At 38.5% G+C, this 27835-nt stretch overlaps 1 protein-coding gene across 4 annotated transcripts; it reads right to left on the reverse strand.

Annotated features, from left to right (window-relative positions):
- Positions 1-7223: 7223 nt before the first annotated feature.
- On the reverse strand, positions 7224-27300 carry scube2 (signal peptide, CUB domain, EGF-like 2). Of its 4 annotated transcripts, none has more exons than XM_023294123.3 (23): positions 27078-27300; positions 26472-26588; positions 26074-26199; positions 25669-25803; positions 24797-24922; positions 24560-24676; positions 23316-23405; positions 22455-22571; positions 22192-22314; positions 21570-21686; positions 21270-21392; positions 20825-20941; positions 19882-19971; positions 19615-19737; positions 18751-18918; positions 18252-18449; positions 12744-12914; positions 11307-11474; positions 10660-10821; positions 10346-10543; positions 9327-9479; positions 9149-9228; positions 7224-8447 (listed from the first exon to the last, which is right to left on the reverse strand). In XM_023294123.3, the coding sequence occupies exons 1-23, from the start codon at positions 27163-27165 to the stop codon at positions 8301-8303; spliced, it is 3054 nt and encodes a 1017-aa protein (XP_023149891.2). In that variant the 5' UTR covers positions 27166-27300; the 3' UTR covers positions 7224-8300. The 4 variants fall into 4 exon arrangements, with proteins under 4 accessions (XP_023149891.2, XP_023149890.2, XP_035796806.2 ...); XM_023294122.3 differs by having other exon boundaries at positions 18252-18452; positions 27078-27299; XM_035940913.2 differs by lacking the exons at positions 18751-18918; positions 19615-19737; positions 19882-19971; positions 20825-20941 and having other exon boundaries at positions 27078-27299.
- Positions 27301-27835: the final 535 nt, after the last annotated feature.

Consider the following 27835-nt stretch of genomic DNA (forward strand, 5'->3'; position numbering starts at 1 on the left):
ATATCGAGTGGGAAAGAAGCAGGTGTATAAATCGAACGCACCATTTGGTTGGCGATAGTGATGGCTGATCGAGGCTTTGTTGAAGCTTCGACACTTCATTCAAAACATGGTTCATTACTCGAGGCCTCAATGACACACAGTGCTCGAGTAGGACATCTAGTGGTCAATAATATGAAGTGCAATCAAGACGTGGTCGGTTCATGGATTGTTTTGGATTTGATTCGCCATGCACACATTACTGTTTGACTACACCAGATGATTGTATGGGTTGTAGTGGACACAAAAATAATATTACTAGTAATAATAATGACAATAACTATTGAAGAGCACGTTTCTTATTTCTCATGTTTGTCTGTATCCCTATATACTCTTTGCTTATATTCTGTGTTATGAAACATTTAAACGGTGCTGCTACATTCATGAGATGCTCTACAAATACAGACTGATGTCATTTTCACATGGGGCTGGTGCAAATAAAGATTTTATGGATTATTATGGATTTTGGCAAAGTATGTCTGGGGGTTTATTGGTAAAGAGGTCAGTAAAGAGGGTGTGCTTATGTAACTGGTTATGAGTTTTTATTGAGAAATAATTTATCAACAGTTTTGGGACCACTGTTCCCTCTAAGCTGCGCGCGATACTTTTTTTTTTTTTGCGCATTTATCATCTTTTTTTTTTTTTTTGCCATTTTCGAGTTTTTTTTAACTTGAGTCTCGACTCGATCGTTTTTCTTAGGAGGTTGGACTTTAGCTTTTGTGCTGGAGGGTTGAACCCTCAATTCCAAGACTTTCAAAGCCTCCAGACCTCCCGAGTCCTCAGGACCTGAGCTTTCACACAGTCTGAGGGCTGAAATTTTCTAAGTCCCACAGTAGTTCTCTGTTAGTTTGAACTTCCAGACAGTCCAAGGACTGATATCTTCTAAGTTCCTGAGTAGTTCTCTGTTAGTTTGAACCTTCACACAGTCTGAGGACTGAAATCTTAAAAATTCTTGAGTAGTTCTCTGTTAGTTTGAACCTTCAGACAGTCTGTTAATGTTTCGATTAAATCTTTAAGGTTTTTCTTTTTAAATGTTTTACCACCTTTTAATGTTTAATTTTCTTTTTAAATCCTTCATTGTATTTTCAGTGTAATTCCTATTTGAACTTTTATTGTCTTTAAGATATAATTTTCTAATTAAACATTTAATTTTTTAATTAAATGTTTGTTCTTTCTTGGCTTTTTATTGGATAGGTGTAGTGAAAGACAGACAGGAAAAAGGGGAAGACTTGCAGCAAAGGGCCACTAGCGGGACTCGAACCCGGGACGCTGCGTCGGGGACCAGCCTCTGTACATGGGTCACCCGCTTAACCCGTTGAGCTATATGGGTACCACTGTTTTGTCTTTTTAAGGGTTTAATAATCTGATTAAATGTTTTGCATTTTTAAAAATGTTTAACATTCTTCTTGTTTAATTGTATTTTTTAAATGTTTAATGATGGAAAATACTTTATCTGTAATTTCTAATATTTGTATTTGAAAAATTTTGTTTAATTTCATAATGACATGTATTGTATCGTGTTGAATTATCTCATTCCATATTTTGTCTGTTTAATATAATTTAATGTAATTTAATGTTTAACTCTATTAAACAGACAAAAATATGGAATGAGATAATTCAACACGATACAATACATGTCATTATGAAATTAAACAAAATTTTTCAAATACAAATATTAGAAATTACAGATAAAGTATTTTCCATCATTAAACATTTAAAAAATACAATTAAACAAGAAGAATGTTAAACATTTTTAAAAATGCAAAACATTTAATCAGATTATTAAACCCTTAAAAAGACAAAACATTTAATTAAAAAATTAAATGTTTAATTAGAACATTACATCATAAAGACAATAAAACTTCAAATAGGAATTAAACAGAAAATACAATGAAGCATTTAAAAAGAAAATTAAACATTAAAAGGTGGTATATGTACATATAATTTAATTGTATTTAATGTTTAACTCTATTAAACAGACAAAATATTGAATTAGATAATTCAACAACATACAATATATGTCATTATGAAATTAAACAAAATTTTTAAAATACAAATATTAAAAATTACAGATAAAATATTTTCCATAATTAAATATTTAAAAAATAAAATTAAACAAGAATATTAAACATTTAAAAAAAATGCAAAACATTTAATTAGATTATTAAACCTTTAAAAAGACAAAACATTTAATTAAAAAATTAAATGTTTAATTAGAAAATTATATCTTAAATTTCTTAAATCTTTTTAACAATAAAACCTTTTAAAAGTTTTATTGTATTAATTTTTTTTTGTTTGATTTAATTGCTTTTTGTTATGTAGTTTATTTCTTTAATCTTCTTTTTCTGTCAAGATTTTAACCCCAACCTTAAAAATGAAATAAACCCTTAAATCACAATGAAAATACTTCTGTCACAATCATGAGTTAGTCAATCATTCAGTTTATCAATTCAACTTTATTTGTTTAGCACCTTTTACACAGATGACAAAACTAAACAAGCAAAGAGAAAAAACTATGATTAAAACTCAAAAACATTTAAAAAAAAAACATTTAACATGGTAATAAAATATGTTGTGTTCAGGGGATGGGGGGAGTTTATTGAAGTGTTCTTGGGCTCACATGGTAAATCATTTAAAATATAAACTTGATATTCAGTCTAAGGAAACTGCAGAGTGACAGAAGAACCAACAATATCTCCTGTTTTCTCCTTTAATGAGTCGACTCATCTTGTGCTTTCAGACCAAAGAACTACAGACTCTTCACAACCTGCTCAAACTCTTGGTACAGGACCTCACCACACGGGTCAAGAAGGTTTCTGTCTCATTTCTACTCTGAAGCTCACCTTCTCCTGCTCAAACTACTGACAAATGTTTTTGCTGCTCTAAAGTCTGGTCTCCAGAACTTCCTAAAAACTCTCAAAGTCTCTTCTGCTGCAGGTTGCTTTGTAGAACTGTTGCAGAAAACCTCACTAAACCACATGGAGGGGCCTCAAGATAGTCGTCCAAATACCAAACTAGCACAACCCAAACGCTAAAGTCTCCTGCAGCCTACCAGAGAACCTCTGAGAACAGAGAATCAGGACAGGAACTCTTACCTTCTGGACAACCAACATTGGTTCTCAAATAAGAATACAGAATGTGTCTGACCAAAAACCTCTAAAGACTCACTACAGCCAAGATAAAGACACAACTCAGCTGCAACAAATCCACTAATCACTGCACACATTGCACCATGTGCTAACTGTGGCTAAAGAACCACATTTACAAAGACAACTATCCAGTACAAAGCCCTAAAACACAGCAAGAAACACATTAAAGCCTATTTTACTGCTGGAAGCTGCAAGCCAACGCCTAAAGAACAAATTAAAGCAATGGAGCCAAACCCAGTTCACTGGTGAAGAGAAGCAGAGGAAATGTTTGACTGCAGCTAAATAAAACAGGAAGACACTGAGCTGCTCAGGTGTTCCTGGTAACACCAAGCTGCTCAGGTGTTCCTGATAATACCAAGCAGCCACCTGGACAGCCAATAGGAACACAGCTTCCTGGAAGTCCAGAGGGCTGGGTTAGTGAAGGAAATTTAATTTAAAGTTGAAGCAGAAAGTTAAAGAAAGTTGAAAGCCACCTTTTGATCCCTGAAATCTCTGAGTTTTCACACAAAGAACACCTGAACATGTCAAACTGGCTTCATAGTAGAACCATCATTGTAAAAATGTCATAGTATGGTGTGTTGCTCAAAAAACATTAGGACCCGGCTGTCAGGGGACAAACATGTAAGAAACATGAGAACAGAGAGAACCCAACCAGTAGGTCACAGTTTATCATCCCCCAGTCATCTCCTGAAGTCCATATGGTGAGAGACATCAGTATCTGGTTGTTAATTTACCAGAGGATGCTTATAATCATGCTGATGTGGTCTGTACTCTACAGTATTTTAGTGACTCAATAAATGCCTAAGTTGTTTTTTTAAAAATGCTTTTTAGTTTTTAATAAACATTTAACAGCCTATATGTAATCAATAAATGACCTTTGCCTGTCTTAAGAAAAATTCACTCAGAACTCTGATATGTTAACAGTACTAAATAAATCAATAAATACATGCATACACACAAAAATAAGTTAATACATTAACTGTGTTAAGATAAGATTTAGATTTTTTTTTTTTTTTTAAAGTTGTTTATGTTTTTGCAGAATCCAGTATTGCTCACTGGTTGGTCATTACATTTTGTTAGTTTGATTTCACTGTTTAAAATGATGCCACCTCTTTTCAGACAGAACCTGTGATAATAAAACAATACAACATTTTTAGTTCCGTGTTAATAAAGCACTTAAAGCTTTAAGTATGGCTAAATGCTTTTTTCAAAATTAAATATATCACTCCTTAGGTGGCAGTGGCCCCAAGTTCAGTAAAGTTGGAAAGATATTCACAGATTCGGGCTTCCAGCATCAATAACTCATTAGATATAGGTTGTCAAAACATAAACGGTGCCTCTTTCCCATTGTTGCAAGGCAGACAATGTGCTACAAGCCCAGTTTTATCAAAAGTAGCTGTCTTTGAAGCTACAGGAATAACATTGGTGTTTATGGAGTGAACAGGGTCTGCAATTTGCAAAACCACTGCAACAGTAAAGAGAGACAAATATTCAATAACTTCACTCTTATACATTGTAGTGTCACTAAAATCACTGCAGCCTTCAACTGGCTCCTGTTGACAAAGTGTTTTAACAGAAATGTAAATGCTGTAATTTGATTCTTTTAATGAACTATGTAACTTGAATGGATGTGATGCTGGTGTGACCACAGTGCACACGTCTGATGTTGCTCACAGTGGTCCAAGGGACGCTCAGGGAGTTTGTGTGTTTGCTCAGACTCATGAAAAATTACAGGGAACATTGGTTGGGACTCAAGCAGTTCCTTCTTTTACTCACTATCTCCCCAGCCTTAGAAAAAAAAAAACCTGTTCACACGGCACAGATGAGGCTGAGGTACACAGGAAATGTTTGGCTCCATTGTACAAGTTTGGGTAAACAGTTTTGTGGGTTGCCCAGTAAGCCAGTGGGTCTGCCGTTCTTTCTACAATTGCATTCGCTGTGGCGCTTTGCATTTGCCAGGCTCTACTTGCGTCTTCGTCTAATAGGCTCCACAGTTGAACTGAAAAATATTGAAGATCATCATCATCATCACCAGAAATGTCAGTCATTCCCTATTCAGAAGAGAAAAAGAATACCTGTGGAAGGTGCTGCTGGTGGTGGAGGACGAGGCTGTGGTGGTGCTTGTGACGTAGATGACTGCTGCTTGGTATTCTTTATGTTAATTGTTGTGCATTCTGTTATTAAATGTTCTTTCACACTGGCTGCCACTCTGATTGGTGAATCCAAAAGTTTTGAACTGCAGAGCCACAAGTGTAGCAACAGTCAGTGAACTGTTCTTTTCTTTGGTTTGTAGTCTGTCAGCTAAGCACCTGACAAGGTTCTGTGCCAGGTGTTGTAGCATGGGGGTGGTGAGTTGGGAATATATATATATATATATATATATATATATATATATATATATATATATATATATATATATATATATATATATATATATATATATATATATATATATATATATATATGTATATAAAATCTATCTATCTAGCTATCTATCTATCTATCTATTCTCTACGAAATACGAAATCTGACATACTACTAACTCTCAAAGCAAAAACAACAGCAAAAAAACCAATCTATTCTGCGAAAAACAATTCAAATGAACAACACTACAACACTAAATAGGGATCTCCTATCCCGGAACACTCGATCCCGCTGAGTGATTCACATAACAAACCGAACCAATCAGGTGATTCGAAGCAGTTGAGTGCTTCAAACGTCACTGAAGTGATTCAAACGTCACGAGTCACGTGACCAAACCACGCCTCGGCACAGTGGCTCGATACGTTTGCTTCATGAGCTACAGCGCATGTGTCGAAGCCTCGGGTATCAGAGGACCATCACTACTTGGCCATGATCGTAAACAGTGGAAGAGGACAGGAAGAGGACCAGGGTAGAAATATATATTTAGTTATTAGTGACATTCTTTTGACTATATTTCATGTTAATAAAATAAAACTTAGTTGATCCGAAACAGAGAAACTAAGCGTCACTGTGTGTATATGAATATCAAATAGATCAAGTTTCTAATCAGTGTACATAAATGAAATCTGGGAAAATGAAATGCAGTTCTAATGTTCCAGATCACAGTAATGTAGAATGATTTACAAAAACATCTAGGTGTACATATAAAATGAGCACATATTTGTTTTGGCAGATCGACATCAATCAATACTTTGAAAATCATTTGGAATTCTTTCTGTTTGGAAACCTCTGCTGCCTTAAAATGTAACTTAACTGTACTTTAGAGTTATGTGTCATATGAGTTGTGAAAGTGTAAAACTAGCAGATTTAAATTAACTTATCTTGACAAAACAAATTCAGTAAAGATATATTTTTCTGAATTGACTAGTGACTCATGGTTGCAGACTGATTTATTTTCCTTTTGCATTTTCTGTTTAAAGAATTTCTTTTTTACACTGAGAACTTACAGCCTAAACTGTTGAAGTCAGTTTTGGCCATTGTTTGATTTTTTTAAAAATATATTACAAAAAGCAACAACCACAACCTAATTTAACCAAAATACACAGCAAATTACCACCATGCCTGTTTTCCAAAACTACAAAAGAAACACACAGATTTAATATGTTAAGTGAACTCTCAATAGTTAATTAATTTATCTCATCATTTTAAGTCAAAATCAGCCAAGATATAAGAACTCATCTTTTAAGCTTAAAGTTGTCTGACAATAAAAGACAGGGACTTTAACTACAATTAACTACAAATTACCAAAACCCACCTGTTTACAATAAATAAACTAGAAATGCTAAGTTGAGTTGACTAAATTCCTTTATTATGTTTTACAGTGTGTCGTTGTATCTTTTCATAACTAAATAATAGCATAATAATAGAATATTAATTATATTCCAGTGCTGTCTTGCTAGTAGGTATATAATTAAACTTTAATTCAAAGTCATAGAGGAGTTATGGTGTAGATGCAAATCAAATGCAGCCTCAACAATTGTTGAGGCTGCATTTGAACAGCAAAAATGGCAAAAAGGGTAAATGAAATTGAGTAAAAGGGGAAAAAACACAAAATAAGTTTCCTATCTTTATTTACAGTATATTAGATGTACAAAATCATAAAAAATATACATACATGTATCATCTAAAACAGGTGAGTAGCTCAGTTGTATTTTACAGGACTTTTCATGTACTCTGGTATCACATGGTTCAGTTTCTCTGAGTGTCTGCAGAGTGATTAGTTGTCTTTGGTTGCTAGACAATAACAGTAGAAAATATATCGATGCATACTGGTGTCATTTTGCCAGCTGATGTCTTTGCGAATGTAAAAAGTCGCAGTCTATTTTTGGAAAATAAAAAGTTTTTTTTTAAGAACAGCAGCACTCATCTTGACACCTTCAAACACCAAAAACGACCACCAGCAAATGCAGCAAACCTATATTGTCAAAATGTATGTAGTCGCTACAATACATTAGGGTTTCACCTAAAACTTTTTACATCATATACAAAACATTCATCAGAATAATTGCTTTTGTGGTGGGACTACTTCTTTAGTAGTGCTAATGTTCCCAAAAAAACATTTGTGCTATGTTTGTTTCTGACATTAAGCAGTATTTCTGTCAATAATTAATCTCTATCTGTGAAAGTAGCCTATGTTAAAACTAGATACACACTCTATATACAGTGTCACTGACAGTCAGTATGTATCTGTTACCTGCTACCATGTTGATTTATCATCATAATGCTATTAAAGTCCCATAATGTCAGCATGAACAGTATGTAGCAATATTCAGATACACAGATGTGCACTTTGGATTTAAATCCTGTTTTTAAAATCTAAAGGAGTCATTACAATTCTTCTGTTGCTAAAAAAAAATCCAAACAAAGGGAAGAAATCCTGATTCCTTTTTGAAGATGCCCATCAGGTCTATGCTCAGCACCACTTCACTTCTCCCTCTTAAAGCTCCACATAAAAGTCCACTTGCTTGAATTGTCCAGTCAGGATCAGTTTTATCAAGTGTGTTGTCCACTCTGGTGTGGATGTGTATGACAACAGGTAGCTATACTCTTAAAAGGGCCAGTGGATGAAACAGATACTCTGACCAGTATGTAATCTAGTTTATCGTGAAAAATCCAGAAACCGGGTGGTTTTTAGGGGCGAAGGAATCTCAGGACTTTGGAACGCAGGAAGCGGATGAAGGATTTCGGGAACATTTCTCTTGATTCTTGTGCCGTGTAGTTGAAGAAGTTCTGTGGGTGAGCCAGCACGTCAAACAACGCCTTCATGAGCTTCTTGTCCTGGTGAGGAAGTAATGTAGAGTGGAGGCATATATTACATAAGAGACAAAAGCAGTGTGAACCGCAGTCTGTGATTTCTACATGTCTCCAGAAGAGGGCGCTACAGGTTTACAGGATCCAAATATAGAATTCCCAGCAATACAAACAAAGTACAGGGTGGACCATAAGTTTCCATACATTGGAAAATGTATAATGTATATTGTTTTAAGTTTCAGATACCCTAGAAGATGCGTTTGACGCTATCTTTGGGGGACTTGAAGGCCATGGTGTATCAGGTGAAGATACGAGACATAAATCATCTCAAGGAACGTATCACCAACGACATTACAACCATAACTTCAACTGTGCTAATGCAAGTTCATCAACAGTGGAAAACACGTATTAATATGTGTTTTCAAAACAATGGTAATCATATAGAGCACATTATATAAATAAAAACGGTTGTCTAACATAAAATGCTTATTTTTCCTGTGTATGGAAACTTATGGCCCACCCTGTAGTAATGTATTGAGCTAAAAAAAAAAAAATCTAACTTTTATATTTTGTAACAGAATGCATTCTATTATACACAACACAAAAGCATGAATGTTCTTTGTTAAACATTTGTTGTATCTACTCTCAGATGTACGTCACTTTGGATAAAAGCATCTGCTAAATGAAATTATAGAAATTTATACAAGACAAATGTAACATACAGATACCTTGAGAATTTCCTGGTGATTCTCTGAAGCGTATAATCTTCCATCTCTGACTATGTCTTCTATCAATTCTTGGTAGTCCTCTGAAACAAATAAAGTCCACAACCAGGTTGTTAATGAGGCAAATCAAACCAAATTTTGTAGAAGTGAGATAGCAACAAATCATTATCTTTCATCTTACCATCATATGTCACATAAGGAACCTGGAAGCCTTTTCCACTGTTTCCCTCATTGGACCGGAACTGTATCCAAAGCCTCTTGGAGCGGGAGGTGAAAGCGATGGGACGCTCGTACGTCTGACACGTCTCATAGGTTGTCACAGAGTTGGAGAGAGCTATGAAGGAATTATATTATATTCATAATCAACTTACATTAATGCAATAGAAGTTTGCGATAATCTCTGGAAGACGAATGACATAAAAACACTTTATGTTTGTTCTCCTTGCTAATAATGATGCCAGCCAGACATTTTCATGCCATTTGGGCACTCTGATATTACATATCAAAAATTTGTGGAGTTTCTATGTTTGTTTTTGTAGGGTCGAAAGTTTATCTCTAAATTTGTCAGATTGTCCTCATGGTTAACAGTGCTGCGGGTTCATCTTCTAGGTTGAGTTTGGTCATTTATGCTACTGTATGGCCTTAGCTATATTATTCATTACTTATATTTTTCTCCATAATTAATATCAATGTAGGGTCTCAGTCTTATAGTCAGGGAAAGCAGTCTGTTAGGTACGTTTTGTAGGGTTTAATCTCTAAAATTAAATTACTCTGGTAAAATCACACCACAAATGACACTTGATAGTCTTTTCCCCAATATTTACATTTGTTAGGTACTTTAGTACTTTCAATCATAATCCCTTTTACTTGAAGGCATAAAAAAATACAAATAAAAACACAACAAGAACAAAAAACCCTTGATTTAACTATTTACTATTTTATCTTGTCATATTGCATACTTAAGATTTTTTTAAAAAGTAGCTTTCAGTATTTGTCTAATTTGATATTTGTTTTATCGCTTTGTAACTTTGTTAGTGCTATACAAATAAAGTTGTTATTATTAAATGGCATTAATTCACACATTATACACACAACTATAGAAAATAGGATAAAACTTACCGTAACCTTAACTCTGCCTGCTAAACCAACAGCACAGACATTCATGGTGGTAATGTATTAGTTAAAACAGTTCAAACTCACAGCTTTTTCTCATTACTAAGTAGTCTCCACATTCATCCTCAATAGGCAGGTAGATTTCTGGGACAACAATAAGGATCCTGCGTTTGGGCGGTGGGTTGATGGTCCAAGTGCACTCGACATTGGCTGGATAGTTCCCCGGGTAGTTGGGGGACTCGATGTAGCCGGTAAAATCTCCCAGCTCTCCTCCACATTGCCGGTCTGTTAAGCGACACAGATGCATTATTTATTGTAAGGGGTTCAGTAAGGTAAATCATCTGGATTTAAATCCCAAATTGCTGCAGTATTTACCTACTACAGTGTACAGAAATGCTTACTTTTGCACTGCATGATGTTCGTGGAGCCATCAAAGTCGGTGGTGGTATTTCCAGGACAGGCCATGCAGTAGTTTTGGCCAAACTCCACCTGATATGTGCCCATGGGACAGCGAATGCAGCGGTGTGTGCTGGTGTTATAGTAATGTCCTGGAGAGCACTGGACTGCAGGAGCCAGGGACAGTAAGAGCAGATCGTTAGTTGATATAACAATCCTGTTGGGTAAAAGGTTTGCATCGGTTACCAATGCGGGTGTTTTTGTTGATTTTAGATCAGTCGAAAGACAACATGCCATTCACTGAGTTTTTGTTGTGCTACGTTATACTACAGTTCCAATTATACATAAAACTACAATTTTATCAAACTACAACTAGCCGAATCTCTAGTAAAGACCATCCAACTGCTGCAGAGGGCAGCAGAGATCCTGACAACACTTGGAAGCTGTGTAGGCTCAGCAACCACATGATATGATAAGAGTCAAAATCCCAACAAGCACAGATGCTTCACTTTATCTAACAAGTCTGAAGAGTTTTCATAAACTTTCTCAGCTCCAAAAGAACCACCTAAACCTTGACTTATGTTACAGAAACCTAAAGAGGAGCTATTAGGATTTCACCCTGCAGCAACAATAACACAGATGAGTTTCACACCTTTGGTCTCACACTCCTGAAAGGTAACAGCCCCACTTCGCTTGGTGACCAGGTTTCCTCCACAAGGGAAGCAGGAGGTGCGTCCCACCTCTGGCTGGTAGGTTCCCAATGGACAGGACAGGCAGGGGATGAAGCCATCGTGGGAGTACTGACCAGGGGAGCACTGACCTGAACACACAAGCATTTGAGTCATATTGCGAAATGTTGGAATCAGTAAAGGTTTTGTCCAAATAGCAACACTTGTAGAGCTGCGCCACTTGGATTAGTATAATTACAGGTTTGTTTTTAGTGTTTCATGAGAACTAGAAGATAAAACGCGGCAAAGCTTAAGCAAATGTTTATGGAATGATGCCGTGTTTTATCTCCTCGTCTCACATCACGTCACTCCTGGATGACTAATGCAAACTGGGTGCCAGTGGGAATCTTCTCTTCTTGTTTAGTCTGTCAGAGGAGATGGGATCTGAGATTCGGCCACAAAGTGATTCTGATAACAGCACAAGAGGAGAACAAAACATGGTGGCTCCTTCAGCTTTTATTCAACACTGAAAGAACCTCTGTTCACCTTGTGAATTCAAATACATCTTGAACATCTGAGCTCAAGCTTCTTTGGGTTTACACAAAGCAGAACATCTGCCGAGGAGAGATCTTTATCAAGGCACCGTTGTTTCCTGTGTGGCTCAGATTCACAAAACGCTTAATTACGTTTTGTGACTGAGATTTATTGCTATCTTTTAAAAACATTTTGTTTATTTGTTCTTTTTTTTATCTTGTTTCCCTTTGGCTTACTCATTTTTCTATTTCCCTGTTTCAATCAAAACTACTATACACACAGTTTACATTATTGTGGAAAGAAAATTTTTATATTTTAATGTAAGGGAATAGTTTCACAATATTGGAAAATAGTTTATTTATTATTAGATGTCAATTATAATAAAAATTCATTCCCTGCTTTACAAGTCCTAATGAGTCAATTAAGGCCTGATAAGCTCGTGACTACCTTCTGCACATGCTATGCTTAGCGTTCATCTTTTTCTATGTTTAACAGTCACAAAATAAAAAGAAAATCTTTGCAAAAATAATCTAAAAAGTGGAATAATGTTGAAAGAAATGGTTTTTCTTATATATATTCAGTTTTTAAAGAATTCTCATTTCAAAAATCAACAAAATAAGCAATTTGGCCACAGTTGCCCTATGCATATGCAGTGCGTTTTACAGCCTCGAGTCAGATATTTATAGCTACACTTTTAGTCCTGATGTTTAACGTCTAGTGATACAAGGGACAGTATGTTTTAAGTATAAATCATATAGATAAAGACGGACCAATTTATTTATGCAATAACAATCTCAATGTAATGACAATACTGTTTATGTGCACTTTATAAAAAATTGTTATTATTATTTGGATACAACAAGATGATTGCTTTGGTTTTGTCTTACCTCCACACTCTGACATGTTTCGGGCTCCGACCACCTTGGAGACTTCTCTTCCTTCAGGTCCTGGACAGACCTCACAAGACATCTGTCCCTCCTCATCCTGATACGTTCCAGCTGGACACAGGACACAGCGTCCCTGATCGCCATCGAAGTACGTTCCAACACTGCAGCTCACTAACAGGTAGGAAAGCACAGGAAGACAATAAAACATTATGACTTGAGTGATTTATTTGTAGCATCCCTCAATCTGCTGAACATAAAGCCTAAAATGTTTCTCCAAGGAGTTGCAAGCTGCAAGCTTGTGGATGTTTGCTATATTTCTATGAGCGGACGGTTTTGTCATAGAGCTGTGGTGAGTTTTGAAAAAAAAAAAATAACAACCTTGTTTTTCAAATGCTTAACACATATTATTTTCTTTAAAAGAAATTGTGATATGGCATGAAGTTGAAACTAATTTAATTGCAAAACTACAGTGACATCAAACAGTTTCCACAGAACATGAAAACAAACACCTCAAGATAAGACACCCAAAACAGGCTGTAAGGTCTAAAACTTTAATTTACATCAATTTAGTTGACGGATCGGTGTTATGTAGTGGTTTAGCACAAAAACCATAAAAGGGTAGAAACACAATGTCAAATGCAGCACGAGTCTGCAAATATAGCAGTCTGCCCTGTGGCTACAAAAAATCAAACAGTCTTAACCACAGTGTAGATGCACACAATAAATACAGCAGCTGAAGTGAATGACAAGACCATTAAAGTAACCCAGACTTTAACTGCCTCTCAAGTGCAATCAAAGAGGGCCGTGTACATACTTGAAATGGATAAACACAGTGAAGAGAGTCAGTTAACTGCTCACATATTTAACACATCAAAGGGAATGGCTCAGCCCAATCAATTTATCAATCCGCTGACAGATTTGAGAGTTTTACTCATCTGTTGCTGCACATTAAAAGTATCACTGAGCTTAATGCAGTTAAGCATAATATACAGCCGTGCATCAAGCGGTACATTGTGTAACAGCACAGTTTAGTGGAGCTTTATATGCTACCTCTGATTGAAGGCTACAATAAGCAAAACAACTTCTGTTTAATATTTTTTTCAAAGCTAATGGCATAGTTTTATCATGCTTCTGACAGGACATCTGGTGTGTTTAGTTTGAAAGCTTATGATAATAATCTCACAATCTCTCAAGGATGCCTCAGACTTACTGATTAAACTTTTAAGTCTGTTGAAAGTTTAGGACCAGGACTACAATCTTTGATGCATGACATGATACAGTGCCTGTTGTGTTACTGTGTTTGGCGAAATTGTAATGATATAACCATTTACAACAACTGAGAAAACTTCAATCGTGTGAATCAGAAAAGACATTTATGTAGACCTTTCATTCTTGTATTGGGCTATGGCTGAACTGAATAATGTTGTTATTAAACTCAAAGGCTGTTAGTGGTCAAAATTGCCTAGGGAAGTGCAAACATGTTAATAACTCCAGAGTAAATGTTCATATTAGAGCCCAGCCAATATATCCAACTGATATATTGGTTGTCCAATATTATCAGTTGATAATGGCTTATCATTGATATATTGGTATTGGGGTATAGGCCACATATATACCAAGATGAAAACTTTCTTTCACAAAGCATATTACAGAAATTGATGCTGGGGTGATTTAGAAACAGCACACAGTTTATCCAGTAGATTGGCTCCCACTGCATTGTTTACAACCCTCTCAGCACTGTCTGCAGCACATGTAGCAGAGAACACATCAGAGCTGAGCAGACAGTGGTACGCAGTCAAGTGGTGTCTTTATGGTAATTTACTAACTGGTTTACAAAATACTTTGCTAGAAAGTTAATAAGCAATCACCCCATCATTTTGCCTTTTCAATATATGTTTATATAAACATTATTGGATATCAGAATTATTTACTCTCACATTTGCTATCAGACCCAGAAATCATTGGTTAGACTCTAAATCACGAGTGAACGACTAAGGGATTTCAAATCAAATTTGTGATTTAATATAATTCAATTAGAAAATTCCAAACAATAAAATGTAGGATGTATGTTATGCAGAACATCTGATTCAGGGTTTAAACTGTTGTTTCGATGATTTTCCAAATTCATATCGTCTTCCTTGTGTGACAGTCACACTTGTTATGCTCCAATACATGTTTTAAATCTATTACACAACCAATATAGAACTGAATCTTGACTTTAAAAAAAAATGATAATCAGTCATTAGAATTGTAATTAATTATTTTCACTAAAACATTCAGTCCTCATACAAAACTAACTTTTCAGGGTCTTCAAAACCAAAGACACTGTCTTATAATTACATTTGTTAGTTTTGTGCCGTTTCATCAATGCATAGTCTGATTTTTGTTATTAATCACAGAAAGCTTGATTTGAAAACAATTGTGTTTAAATGTAGTTATATTTTGATTATCGTAAATGTGTACATTCAAATCAAACTAGATACAAATACACGTTCTTGTAGTATAGCAGTTAAGTGTAACATTACGTATTAATAAATATATTGTATATGTGCATTACAAATTGGCATTGAAACCACAAGTTTTCCAAGAATATTAACACTAGTAACACTAGTAACTAAAGCGTGACCACCTAAAGGCTACATGGTAATTTACTCATTCAAATAAAGGAAAAAGAAACGCCTGCATGCTGTCTTTTATTACAATTCAAGACACTCACACTCTCATATTGTAAACAAATGCACAGGGACACGCATTATGTACAAAAAGCCATCAATAAGCTGTTAAAATGCTTTTGCAAACCAATCTAATACAGCCATACAAACCCATGGAGACAAAAGAGCACCAGCCATCTCCACAGCTGCTTTTGTGCCCCACAACTGACATGTCCTAATACTTGATACAGCATAGCTGTGCATCAGGGAGGAACTTTTAATATCCAACATAAGCGCCCTCACCTCTTTTAAAAGCAAACACAGAGGCAAATCAAAGGGAATATTTCCCTCTTATCTCACAAAAGTGCAAAGGCTTGATTAAAGGGACTGAAACACCATTTTGCTTTGGTCCCTCCCATTCAAAGTGATGCCTGTAATTAATTTGGGAATTACTGTGTCTGTCTGTTAGCCTTAAGAACTTGACTTGAAAACTGAAGCCGATCTCACACAAGAATAAATCAATTAAATCCCTGGGCCTTCAGCGCAAAATTTGCCTCAGATGTAGCCTTTAAGTTGCCCGTGTGGAAAGAACCACTATCTCTAAAAGCTCTCCACACAAAAGCTTTAACGTAGATCCATTATACATGGCTCAGCAAATTGTTAGATTTTCCTCAAAAGAAAGAAAATGTAATTCTATCAAGAGCAGTTCATTTTTTGAAGCCTATTGTTTATTCTGAAAGACCATGAGGAGCCATCATTGCATTGTCCTCTAACAGCTTTTATTTGACAGAGGGAAGCAGTGAGGGAAGGGAGAGAGTGAGAGTGAAAGAGAAAAAAAAACCTTGAAGCCTTTCAAATGCAAAAAACGCTTCTATAGAGTCCTCGAATTGATGGCCCCAAAGAGGTCTAAAAGACCTTTCACCTCTATTCAAGTCCCCAGTTTTTGCTTACTTGATGACATAGGAAAACACTACGGTATCACAGTGGTAAGGAGCTGAACCCAATAAAAGGGGTCAGGTTTCTGAATCCCCCCATTCTGCTTGGCCCAATCGCTGCTCGCGCCCATCAAGCAGAGGCCCAAACAGCTGATGCTAATTGATTCCCATGGTGTGGCTGAAGTCAATTCTCTTTAGCAGTTTAGTGGCTGGGGGTCATGCAAAGTGGCCCCAGCTGGGGGGCAGGGGGGACACAGCACTCAAACTGCCAGCTTGAATCAACAGCACTTCCTAAACATCTTCAATGTTAAAACAAATACACAAACAAGTTGACTACGACACTCAAATAGATGGGAATCCACGGACGTGCACCATTCACAGTATTTATGGATCCTCTTAATTGACCGGTTGCACAAATGTTTTAATTTTTACTTTAAAAAAAATGTATCATATTGAACTCAAATCCTCTAGAATTCCAAATCTACTGTCCAAAGAAATAAAATAATACAAAAATAATGATTTCATTCATAAACTAAATTACACAAGCTGTTTAAGCAGACCTGAAATCTAAACTACACAACAAGCAGTAAACCCAAGCATGCCACGGAATCAGACGGGAAAGGTTTTAAACAGCGCACAGTATTTTCTTCAAGGCTGTGTTGTCGTTCCTCTGAAGAGTGAGAACGAGCCCCAAATGGGGTTTTTCAATGGAGTGGGCAAACTGAAAAGGACTAAACTGCACTCCAAGCTAAGCCAGAGCGGGAGGTGGGGGAGGAGGGGAAAAATATAGCTCCTTTAAAGAGCTGGAGGTTAAGAAGAATGCCTTTCAGACCCCCCCTCCTCTCCCAAATTACATGTCTACACCCCTGCCATGGCCAATAGACTGCTTAATGTTGACCTGAAAGCATAGCGGGGGAGTTAAGGAATCAAGACACTTCAGATCTGTGTTACTGAAAGATAGAAATAACGAACAGGAGTAGTTCAGGTTGAAATCATGTCAGCTCAGCTTAACAATAGAAACAGGTTAAATGCTAATGATAAAGCCAAAAAAATGTTTCAGCAATCATCTCTAGAAACTAGCTACAGTTTCGGTCTCCAGTTAAAGAGCAAAGATCTTAAAATTAATAGCATTTACATCAGCCCCATTGTTCAGATCCACAGCTAAAGATCTGGGTCTACATCAGATTCAAACAACTTCAACACTGGTGGTAGATGTGTATATACTGAACAAAACACATACTGTCTGAATAAATATTTACACATCTCAAAAGCGGAAAGGCGCCAGTTTCCTCTCACTGATATTGAGAAGATGTGCAGCAGGCAGCAAACTCACTGTGAGGCCTGAAAATAGGGGCATACAGTCGCAACTGCCAGAGAAAACAAAAGCCAGCTTTCAGCTCTCTAACACTGACAGTGTGCGGTCCTATTTAATGAACATTTTCTCCATAACAGGTTGTACATAAAACTCAACCGAGAGGCAACAGCTACCAGGAGACCCGCCATGGGCCCTAATGTTACGCTCTTATCCCGGCGAGATGCTGGAAGATCTCACAGCTTGGAGGGCCAACAACAGTCTCTCTGTTCTTCCACACGAGCTCGCTCTCCCCTCCAACCACCTCATTACAGCATGTCTGCAAACCAAATATGGCACTCATCTGGCCCACACCTGCTCCAAATCCAATCATTAAACTAACTTGTCTAAATATATCTCACTGGCATGGGCCATTTCAATTGCTTTAAGACATGACTATGAGTCTACTGTGTGCACAGACAAACCTGGAGCCAGTGCTGCCTTAAAAACAAAGAGGTTGGAAAGATGAAAGGATTTTCAGGAAAAGTTACGCCTGGCTGAATGGTGCGTGCCCAGATCTTTAACATGTTTTCTATACTGACTAATAAGAGCATATATGAACCAAACTCACCGCATTTCCTGCCCACCAGCACCTGTCCTGCCACACAGCGTCCAGGCAGCTCAGCCGGCTGGCCCTTGGATAGTTCATAATCAGCTCCAGCAAAGTGGAGGTGGAACTGTTCCCGGTTGATGGACTTCCTCAGGGTTCTGATGGTTTTCCTGAGCCTCTTCTCTGAGCGTCGACGGACACAGTTCAGGTCACAACTCTCTGCTGAGAGAGACACTTGATACCACGACTGTTTCGAGAGCAAAATTCATCATCATCACATGAATAATCAGCTGTGGTTTCTCACCTCCCACATGCTTTCTCAATGCTCAAGAATTCAAGGAAATAAAACACCTCAACCCCATGCCCCAAAACCCTAGAGCCCACCACCAGAGCCACGTCAAAACAGGAGATACTTTAACAGTGTGGTTTGTTTAGAGACAAACAGGCAGCAGCGAAAGAAAGACAGAGAATAAGAAGCAAAGGTGACAGGCAGGCAGGCAGGAAGCGCAGAGAGACCAACCTGTTACCTCCTCTAGGTTCACGTCCAGCTCAAATTCAGCTGTGATCGAGGAGCCGTCCTCCTCACCCGCCTTCCTGCCGTGGCGGCTGCGCATTCGCTGTCCGGACGAGGTGCAGCGCAGGCTCACATAGCTGAACTGGACATTTTCGGTGAAGAGAAACCTGCTATCTGTGAACATGAGAGACAACCACCCCCCGACGACCAGCAGACACACAGATACAACACATACAAAATCACACAATCGTTAAAGAAAATCAGAGCCAGAGTCACAGAAAGGAAACAAGTAGCTAATTTATTTCTATTATCAAATGCTACTCCATAAACACTGTTAAAAAGCATCCTCATATACACATATTGTAATTTTTTTTGTGATGTAGGGTGGAGAGCTGACAAAAAGGATGTCAAAGAGATAATGTCCTTTATTTGAAACAATTATGTCCCCTTTCAGTAACTGTGAGGGATGTAAAAGACCATGCTAAAGCCCTTTGGAGAAACAAAATAATCCTACAATCAGAGACCCGTTTGATTGATGGCAAGGTCAGACCTAACTGAAAGGCATGCTATGGCTAATTACATCCTCCCCTGTCACTGCCAGACAAAGTGCTGCGCTGAGACATTCAAGACACTCAAAACCACATCACTTTCCCCACAAATTTCTTTCACATTTGCCCTTGGTTTTTGGTTTTCTTTGAAGCAGCTTTCAGGTCTGCTTTGTCTTCGTTAGATGTTGGCAGTTCTCGGTAAACCCAAAATGATTTTTAACCAGTTACACGAAGGAGCTGTAATTTTAATCCTTGTCTACATGTAACCTAAGTCTTGTGTTTTGGTGGCATTGTTAGGCTTCCTGTGTTGCAACCTCTGTACCTGAGTGTGCCGAGTTTAAGCTCTCCCTGAGTTTCTCCTGACTCCGTTTTAAGTTGCACTTCGCGGTTCCAGACTTAAAAGTGGCTGTGGTCTTAATGCGTGGAACACCAGCCATTTCTGGAGCTGCAGGACAAAGGAAGGGAAAATCGTGTCATTTTGATCTCCTTAAATATAGACTGAAAACAAGGAAAGCGTAACTTGTTCCTGAGTAGCTGTTTCGTGTGACAGAGCAGAAAGAAAGATGCAAATCTGAGGTTTTGTACTTGCCTAAGCAATACAAGCCACTGTTGTTCTTTTGTGCGTCAGCCAAGCAGGGCAGAGGCATTCCACAGGTCACCGTGTAGGAATCCTCCGTCCCTGAAAACACACAAGAGGCCGTGACACACAGACCAACGCTGACAAAAGTTGAGGCCACAAAAGCCAAGCAAGAGAGCAAACAGGATACATGTAGGGACACGAAGAGTCACTCCGTGTGCTGATGTTGACGACCGCTCACACAACTAAACCGAGAACAGCTTGACTTAGTTGCTTTTCCACCTTCCGCCTAATGATGCACTTGCTTAGAAATCGCTGTTTTTCTTGACTATACATATAACACTCTCATTATTTGCTATGCTTTGTCACAGCTCCACTGAAGTCCATTCATCTATTACTACTTAACACGTGAACCAAAGACTGTCAAAAATATCCAGATTTGAATTTAGAACAAATTCTATCAAGTTGAAAATCAGCTCTTGTGGTAAACCTTGGAAAATTAATGAACATATTCAGCACCTGATTCACTTTGACAGCCTCCTAGAAGCCACTTCTTCACGTTGTACCAGCTAATATAAAGCCACATGTGAATCAGTATTATGAACTTGATGTCTCTTTTTATGCTGTCACACCACAGCAGCAACTGAAAAGACATTTTCGATCTCAAATGGCTTCATCAAGTGTTGAGTATTCAACAAAGGGAAGCCATTAGGGCTAAATTGTAATAGTCAAATGTAGAATTTTCTGGATTCTTAACTTGCACAATATCTCAAAGACTTAATCGGAGCTCTGACAAAGTGCAGCATATGTAGGCACAACTGTAAGATCACAGTGATGCTTTTATCATCAACATAAGCAGGAAAGTAACAAAACTGACCCTCACTCCTTTGCTATGTCAGTTAGCTATAGTACATTGAAAAGAAAATACTCCAAAACATGAGGCAAGTGAACTCACCACTGCTGATGTGAACTTGGGACTGGCAGGTCAGAAAGCAGCGGTCCCCTCCCTCCTGCTTACTACAGTTCAAAGTAGGCTTAGAGGGGGGGTTTGCAGATGGTAAACCCTCAGCCTCTAGATAAAAACCACAACAAAACTCAAAGGTAAAAAAGAACAAGTTTGATTGTAACATGGAGAACGATGCACATGAAGATGAGGCACAAAAAATGGCCAAAATCCTGACAGCACTGTCGCATTTTGGATGTTTTACTCAAGCACAAGAAAAAACAGAGAATTAAAGGGAAAAAAGAAAACGATTCAAAGTATCTCCTGTTTTTGTCCCCCCGTGTTTTAGTCCGAAATGTGGGATGTCGCACACTCTTTCATGACACAATTTCCAAAGAAAGAGGGCAACAGCGCTCAGCAGTTGTGCCTCTCATATAAGGAAGAGGCACCGACTTACCATTGCAGTCCTTTTTGTTCCAATGTAGCTTATAGCCAGGGCGGCAAAAGCATTCAAATCCACCCATGGTGTTCTCACAACCCTGCTCACAACCACCATTGTTCACACTGCATTCATTGATATCTGAGATGAAAAGGGGGAAATCATTATTATAATTACAGAACACATCAATGAGCAAGAACTCACATTTGTGCACTTTTTTAAAAAAATTTTTTTTAGAACAACACGCCTCTAAATTGAGCAATTGTGTGTTATGCTCAGGTTATTATGTGTAGCCCCCTCCGCCCAACGTAGACTCACCTCCGCAGTGGGCCAGTCCGTACATGGTATAGCCTTTGTTGCATAGACACTGAAAACCACCGGGGGAGTTCACACACGTGTGATCACATGTGCGCTCGAAAAAACACTCATCTATATCTGTAATCAAAATCAGGCAGATGACATAATAGCAGGGCAGTCAGTTGCAATCTTCATCAGCAGGAATTTCCCACCCAAAACGCTCACATTTTCCCCACTTAGTGATATGTGACAAGTGCTCTACGCTACACCAGGTAAAGTATTCGTTTTTAATTACAGGTAAAAAGAGAGCAGTGTTTCAATGAGATCCCTTAATTATATTGGTAGTTGCGTCATTTCTTAAGGCAGGCTTTAACTCTGAAACCAAAGGGAAACAAAAGGGAAGCCCCCATCCAGTCACTTACAATAAAAATAATGTTAGGTATAACTTCTAGAGTTTGTTGTAATTAATTCACATTAAAAAATCTATCAAGTTAAGGCTTTTAGGCTTTAAAAAAATCATAAGAAAGGATTCAAAAGTTGCAGTAGATATCATAAAAAGTTCGTGTGGTGTGACATGTTCTTCTCATTTCATTTATATAAGGCAAATTTTGCTCAAATAAAACAATTCAGCAGCTGTTTCTACCTTGACAAGAACGTTCATCAGTCAGCAGCTTAAAGCCTTTTCTGCAGTTGCACTCAAAGCTGCCGATGGTGTTCCTGCAGAAGTGGTCGCAACCGCCGTTGTGAAGCTCACACTCGTCAATGTCTGTGGGAAGGATGTGATATTCTGACAACATTTCAGCAACACTTCCTCCAAATGTCTAGAAAATCAGCATTTCAATATGCCACTTGTCTGTCTCTGTGAGTGGTGTTTTTTTTTTTTTTTTGGTAGACTGGCAGGCTGACCTTTGCATGTTTTTCCATCCGGCTGCAGTGTGAAGCCAACAGGGCAGCTGCAGCGCACGCCTGTGGATGTGTCTTTACAGGTGCAGTCACAGCCCCCATTGTTCACCGCACAGGTTTCTGAAATTAGAACAATACATCATGCCACTTTATATGAGTGAATGACCTTTCTTCTTGTGAAAAACGTGGCATATTCCTCAATGTCAGAAGCTAGATCCTTAGTAAAACAGGGGCATTATATTCTGAACATTGTGCTCTCAAAAACATCCGTGTTATATTACAATTGTGTAACTTGTTCATAAAACTTAGCTTTTTTTCTAAACTGCTGATAATGTTAAATTCATACAGTATTTAACAGTGTCTAATCTTTCCTAAATACTGTCAGAAGCTGACAGGGATTTGGTATGCTGCATAGATGTATGTTTGGATCCATATGCAGGTTATTTACATGTGACATGTAGGTCTGAATTAATAACATGTGCTATTTATACGACAGGACAAGACTCCCAGAGCTCAAGTGCCAAAAATGTATCTGATGAAGTGCCAAAGATACAATGTTCAACATGTATCAAGTGACCCAGAATCACACAACTGATAAATACTAGAAAAGATTCACACGCTGCCCTTCCCAAATGGAAGGAAAACGTGAAATGTACCACACTGTCACAAATGCATATATTTCAGGGGGGAAACTGGGGGCGAGAAAGTGAGCATGTAGTCATTTCACAGTTTGCTCAAAAGACTGAGGAATGTATCGGTTTAGTAGACGTTACTCCCGTCTGCTGAGCGGTTACTGGCAGCTCAGCACACCCTCATGTAAAGCACGAATCTGAGCTGTTTGCCTGTGAGGAGTGCAATTATTACCCATTAACAGCCTTCGTTTGACCCGCTTGTCCACCTCTGCGAAGGACGTGGCGTTGTGGTCTGAGGACTCGGTGGTGGCTTCGTCTCGTTCTGTGACGCGCAAAAAAAATCATTACTAGGGTAACTGTGTGTCCATACATTCAACGGATTTATCAAAGAACTGAGGCACCGTAACTTTTCTATTGACTTCTGGGTGTTTATGTCAACCCTCAGAAACCACATGGATTTTACACTTGAGATATTCAGCTTGTAGTGGCTTGGTGTGTGTCAGATAACACAACAGATCTGAATCTGGAGGCAGCGTCACAGTTATAAGCCCAGACCTCACACACACTGCCGCAGGAAGGAGAGATATTACCCATTATCTGACGGCTGATCTTTATCCTTCGTAACCATTGTGTGGAAAAATGCACACTGCCAAACAGGAGAACTGATAAAGTGAGATGCTTCTAGTTACTGTGTTTTCATGCATTCATCAAGATAGCTTGTGTGCTACAAAAGAAACAAACTGCAACATACTGTAAGCCGCTCCTGGAATGTGTACCTCCTCGGCGGTGGTCTAGTTTTGCTATGTTCTGCCTGCTAATATATGTACATAAAAACAACCAACTGTAGTTTATGATGTTCCTAATAAACCATAAACGGCAATGAAAGACACGCTGAGCTGCATCCAGTTTTAGCAATTTGTTTTCTACTTACCAGTTTTAAAGTTGTTAAATCATCTCATTCTACACATTTAGAATGCACAAAGTACTTTACCAACATGGTTTATCCCATGGGGATAAATATCAAGTAATATCAACATCATTTATCTTAAATTGCACAAGCCCTACTGATAAAAAATGCCTTAATTCAAGCTCCAGTTATCAATTGACAACCACGTCATAGTCTTATTCAGGCGTCACTATGGAGCAAAGACAGTAGCGACACTTCAATCCACCAAGGAAGACATTGAGATGTGGAAAAAAAATAGAAAACTGCCCTTTCTGCTGTTTTGTGCTTCCTCTGATATGCTTGTTACATTTGGAAACTTTTAGTTTTCTTTAGAATTTGCGTTAATGTGTGATATTGAACACGGTGAAGTGACTAAGCTTAGGTCAGCTTAGGTCACTGGATTAAGATATGCTTTCACAGTGGAGTATTCATTGAATGTGATTATATTAAAGACAATAGAAAATGTTTAAAGATGTAGCATGGTGATTTCACATTCCCCTGTACTGTGAGTCTTAAAACAGCGGGCTTACCTACACATGACCTCTTGTCGGGTTGCAGAGTGTACCTGACGTGACACTTGCATATGGGGCCGTTCTCTGTGTCCTCGCACATGTGCTGGCAGCCTCCGTTGCCATGGTTACACGTTACTGCAGGGTAAACAGCATGCAACCAGAGGAAAAATAATTAGCTCAGCATATTAGGCCCAAAGTGTTTGCATGTCTTGGCTGAAGTGTTGTGTGAGTTTTGCTTCACGCTGTTGCACGTACAGATGCAGCCTCTCTGGTTCCTGGCCAGCTCAAACCCTGGACGACACTCACAGGCCACACCTCCTTTGGGTGTCTCCTTGCAGATGTGGGCGCAGCCGTGCTCCTTATTCATACAGTTGAGGCCCTCTGGGATAGAAAGAGGGAGAGAGGTACACAATGAAACTCTCCTACAGTGACCGACCGACTCCACACAAAGGCACACACACTGAGAGATTAGTCTGGCATCCTCAAAGACACTGATTGTTCTCACGCCTCACACAATCCAAAAACATCCACCACTGTGTTATTTTTAGCATTTCTACGGGGAAAAGAATATTCCGTAATCAGAGCTGAAGCTGGTCAAGAGTTCATTTAGTTAAAATAAAACTCCTGCAAAGTCTTCTGCGGCATATTAAATACTGCTTTGAGTTAAAAACTGAGTTGAGACGTAGCACCATTTATATAGATGAGTCACAGCTGAGTCGATGGGATGTAAAAGGGTTGTCAAGACTCGATGGAGTGGAAAGTAGTTGCATTTGAGTTGACTTCAGTCAGAGGACAAAACAAAGGCGCTTCAGACTAATCTGTGACACAGACCACATAGACCAGAGTGTTGCAGTTATTAACTTATTTTGTTCTCTGGGACACAGAAATCCTTTCCCACAGCATGTTGCTGCCGCAGATAAAAGCTCAGTGACGGGAGCCAGCTTGAACCTGTCACCCCTCGTTGCCCATCAATCTCTGATTTGTAGGTGACTGAATTTGCTACATCATTTTTCATGGTTTAATACAATTAGGACGTACAAGCATCCACAAACACACACACAAACAATACAAACTCATTTATGAATGACCTGTTAAAATCTCCCTGAGTGTGGACATTGTGTACTCACCCACAGAGCGGTGGATGCATGTGTGCTGGTTGTCGCTGAGGAAGAAGCCCTCTTTGCAGCGGCACTCGTAGCTGCCCATGGTGTTGACACAAGTGTGTTGGCACCCGCCATTGTTGAACTTGCATTCATCGACATCTACGGGATACAGTGGATTGATTGTATTAATAAACAGTTTACAGAACTTTGGGAAAGTATTTGTTATATTCACAAACTTGTGTAAATCGCACTCAGGCTGTTTTGTTCTGTGTTACAAACATTGCAGATGTTTTTTTTCTTTTGGAGTGTGAGAAACTTCACAAACAGCCCACACAAAAATGCATTCTCCACCACCAGAAGTTGAGGATGATTTAAGCTATCTCTCTCCCACAGAAGGTTTATAACTTAGCAGTTTAAAGTTGATCCTACCTAGACAGTTGTGCCCATCGTGTGCCAAGTTGAATCCATCATAACAAGTGCAGCGATAATTGCCTGGTATGTTGTTGCACTCCTGTACACAACCACCATTGTACTCCAAGTCGCATTCATCAATATCTGAGAGGTAATCAGAAAGTTAAAATGCCAAATGAGTGATGAGTGAGTGGAATAAGATGATGTATAATGAAGAATAAATGGATGCAGACGTGCCCAACTTAATGCCTCTTTATTTCGAAACTGTGCTCCACTTGATAAATAAAATGGTGTGATATGGTAAGATGTGGTTCATAATAAGGAGATTTAGTCAATCCAAATAGGCGGACAAACACCCAAACTCCTGTGATTCCACTCTGACACTCACATAGTTCAACAAAAAGGAGCCACATTACCTTCACAGTGTTTTCCATCTCCTTTAAAGCCTGCTTTACACGTGCACTTGTAGGAGCCTTGGGTAGTCTGACAAATAGCATCAATGTGACAGCCATCGCTTCCCTCTGCGCATGGATCTGAAGAAATCCATTTGAGCATATCTTATTATAACCAAAACACACTGAGCAAGTCAAACAGAAAGTCATTTACCAAATATGCCCCTTTCTAATTGATATATTCTGTGGGAATATTTAAAAGAAGACGAGCGAGAACTCCGATTTGACTGACAAACACTAAAACACAAACTTGCCTAATGGTAATAATCAATTTGATGGGCAATTTGAAAAATCCGGTGAAACTAAGCTTGAAGTTAATAAATTAGAAGACAAAACTGATTTTACAAACGTGCGCGTAGATGGAGTCCAGCAACAGTCTTTTATTATTAGTAATATTATCATTATTATTATTATTTTATAAAGCAGCACATATCGAAACTCGGAGAAAATGTAAAAGTCACCGCTGGGGAAACAACAAGAGCGCACTCCTGAAAGCGTGCGTAAAGCAGCACTCTCCGCGACTGGAAAACACACAACACACACATGCTCACACACTCACTACAGTCCCACCTCGAATCTCTGGAAGCGCAGCGCTTTGGCGACTATTTAACAAGAGCAAAAACAAACAAAAGTCCCTTGTAGCCCAAATAGCTCCCATGGTGATATGATCCAAGTTTAGAGGTCTTCTCAAAAGGACGCGTACGCACTGAAGTCGCGACCGAGCGTCCGCCTCATTTTCATTCTAGCCTGTCAATCTGCTTCACAAGGGGCTTTTCAAAAGAGAAAGGAGTGAGTGACCGAGTGTGTGTTCGCGCGCGCGCGTGTCTGAAAGAGAACGAGAATTAGCGCGTGCGTGAGCGTGCGTGTGGGGGGGGTGGGGGGGGGCGCTTTTGAAGCAGAGTGGAGTCAAGACCGTCAGATAGGCAGCGAAAAACGGGAAGTGTGGAGACTGAGTAAAACTTTACACCAGCATTGAGCTGAAGAGGCTGTTATTTTGAAAGCTAGGTCCAGAAGCTCTTTCGTGAACGTGAAGTTATCAAGTTCTGTAAAGCATAGATTTTGTAAATACGGGCTCTAAGGGCCTTTGAATGTGTGCCGTGACACATGTCTGTCATAAAAAAGACCGAATACACGAATACCTAAGAGACTGTGAGCACTTTTCGTCAGTGACAGATGAAAAGCTAACTTAGCTACACGATAGCTAACTAGCTTGTGCCGTACCGTTAGCTAAACAATATGGTTGCTAGGTAACGCAAGTTTTTCAGTTCTAATTTTCGACTAATCTAGCAAACTAAGCCATCGTTAAACGGGCGATAAACAGCATTTTT

The sequence above is a fragment of the Amphiprion ocellaris genome, chromosome 1 (genome assembly GCF_022539595.1).
Source record: "Amphiprion ocellaris isolate individual 3 ecotype Okinawa chromosome 1, ASM2253959v1, whole genome shotgun sequence".
NCBI classification, from domain to species: domain Eukaryota; kingdom Metazoa; phylum Chordata; class Actinopteri; family Pomacentridae; genus Amphiprion; species Amphiprion ocellaris.